This window comes from Frankliniella occidentalis, unplaced genomic scaffold, assembly GCF_000697945.3.
Source record: "Frankliniella occidentalis isolate FOCC.00 unplaced genomic scaffold, Focc_3.1 Scaffold625, whole genome shotgun sequence".
NCBI lineage: Eukaryota > Metazoa > Arthropoda > Insecta > Thysanoptera > Thripidae > Frankliniella > Frankliniella occidentalis.
The window spans coordinates 6488-7373 of NW_026267740.1; the positions used below are offsets into that span (position 1 = coordinate 6488).

Below are 886 nucleotides of genomic sequence, written 5' to 3' on the forward strand. Positions count from 1 at the left end.
TCGTCCCAGAGAGAAAAGACTTGCTGTCGCAGCCGATGGGAAAACAACTGTTAGATCTTGTGTCCTACGCATTAGGGATCATCCAGAAAGTACATTCGCCAATATTACCGTTAAGAAACTGTCAAATTCAGCCGATGCAAGCTTGCATGACCTGGTAGGTCGGCAACATCTTGTCTGCAGTGCATGCTTGTACTGCGGGGTGGCCTAACCCGAGTCTCTCAGGCGCCAAGCTACCGTAATTTAATTACTTCTGAGAAAAATGGACGTACTTTCTAGACGATCCCTTACCCCAGATTAACCTAGATGGATAACCCGAATCACCATTTGATCGTTTTCCCCTCGGTCGCTGCTTTATTTTGCTTCTAAATTATTAACCACTACTACTTTTGCTACGTCATTAAAATATGAAATTGCTTTGTTGAGCATGCCACGCGCTTTGATGAGGCAAGGCTTAGGTATTTGAAAATGAAAACGTTTCTGTGGGTGTGTGATACCCTTATCGGATGTAATTCCAGATGGTTAGCAGTGATGACTTTGCGATGGACCCGTTCTTCCTGGGAGTGGCTCTGCCTATTCTCATGGTGTTCATTCCGCTGTTTGAAGCCGGCGATCATTTTGCCTCATCACGAAGTGCCGTGGCCGACCAAGCAGCCCACGGGCCTTGGCTTGAGGAGGCACTGGACGAGCGCCGTCTTCGGATTGGTGCGATGCACAGCGCGCGCGCATTGGGATTGCTTCCTCGGTGCGTGCAAATCATGTCTACGGCTGTATTTAATTAATAATTCAGCACAATGACAACGGGACGTCCTCTCCTCCCGCTCTATCGCCATGTCCAGTTCGATGAGTTCCATTAACGTCGTTCGATCTCCCAGTGACGCTTCAAACA

The 886-nt window shown here is 48.3% G+C and overlaps 1 protein-coding gene across 1 annotated transcript in view; it reads left to right on the forward strand.

Annotated features, from left to right (window-relative positions):
• The first annotated feature begins 136 nt into the window (after positions 1 to 136).
• LOC127751630 (uncharacterized) overlaps positions 137 to 886 on the forward strand; it is an 11168-nt gene continuing 10418 nt past the window's right edge. Inside the window, exon 1 of the mRNA XM_052275450.1 lies at positions 137 to 742. Coding sequence (XP_052131410.1) covers positions 516 to 742 — 227 coding nt within the window. The 5' untranslated portion in view covers positions 137 to 515. The remainder of the gene's footprint in view (positions 743 to 886) is intronic.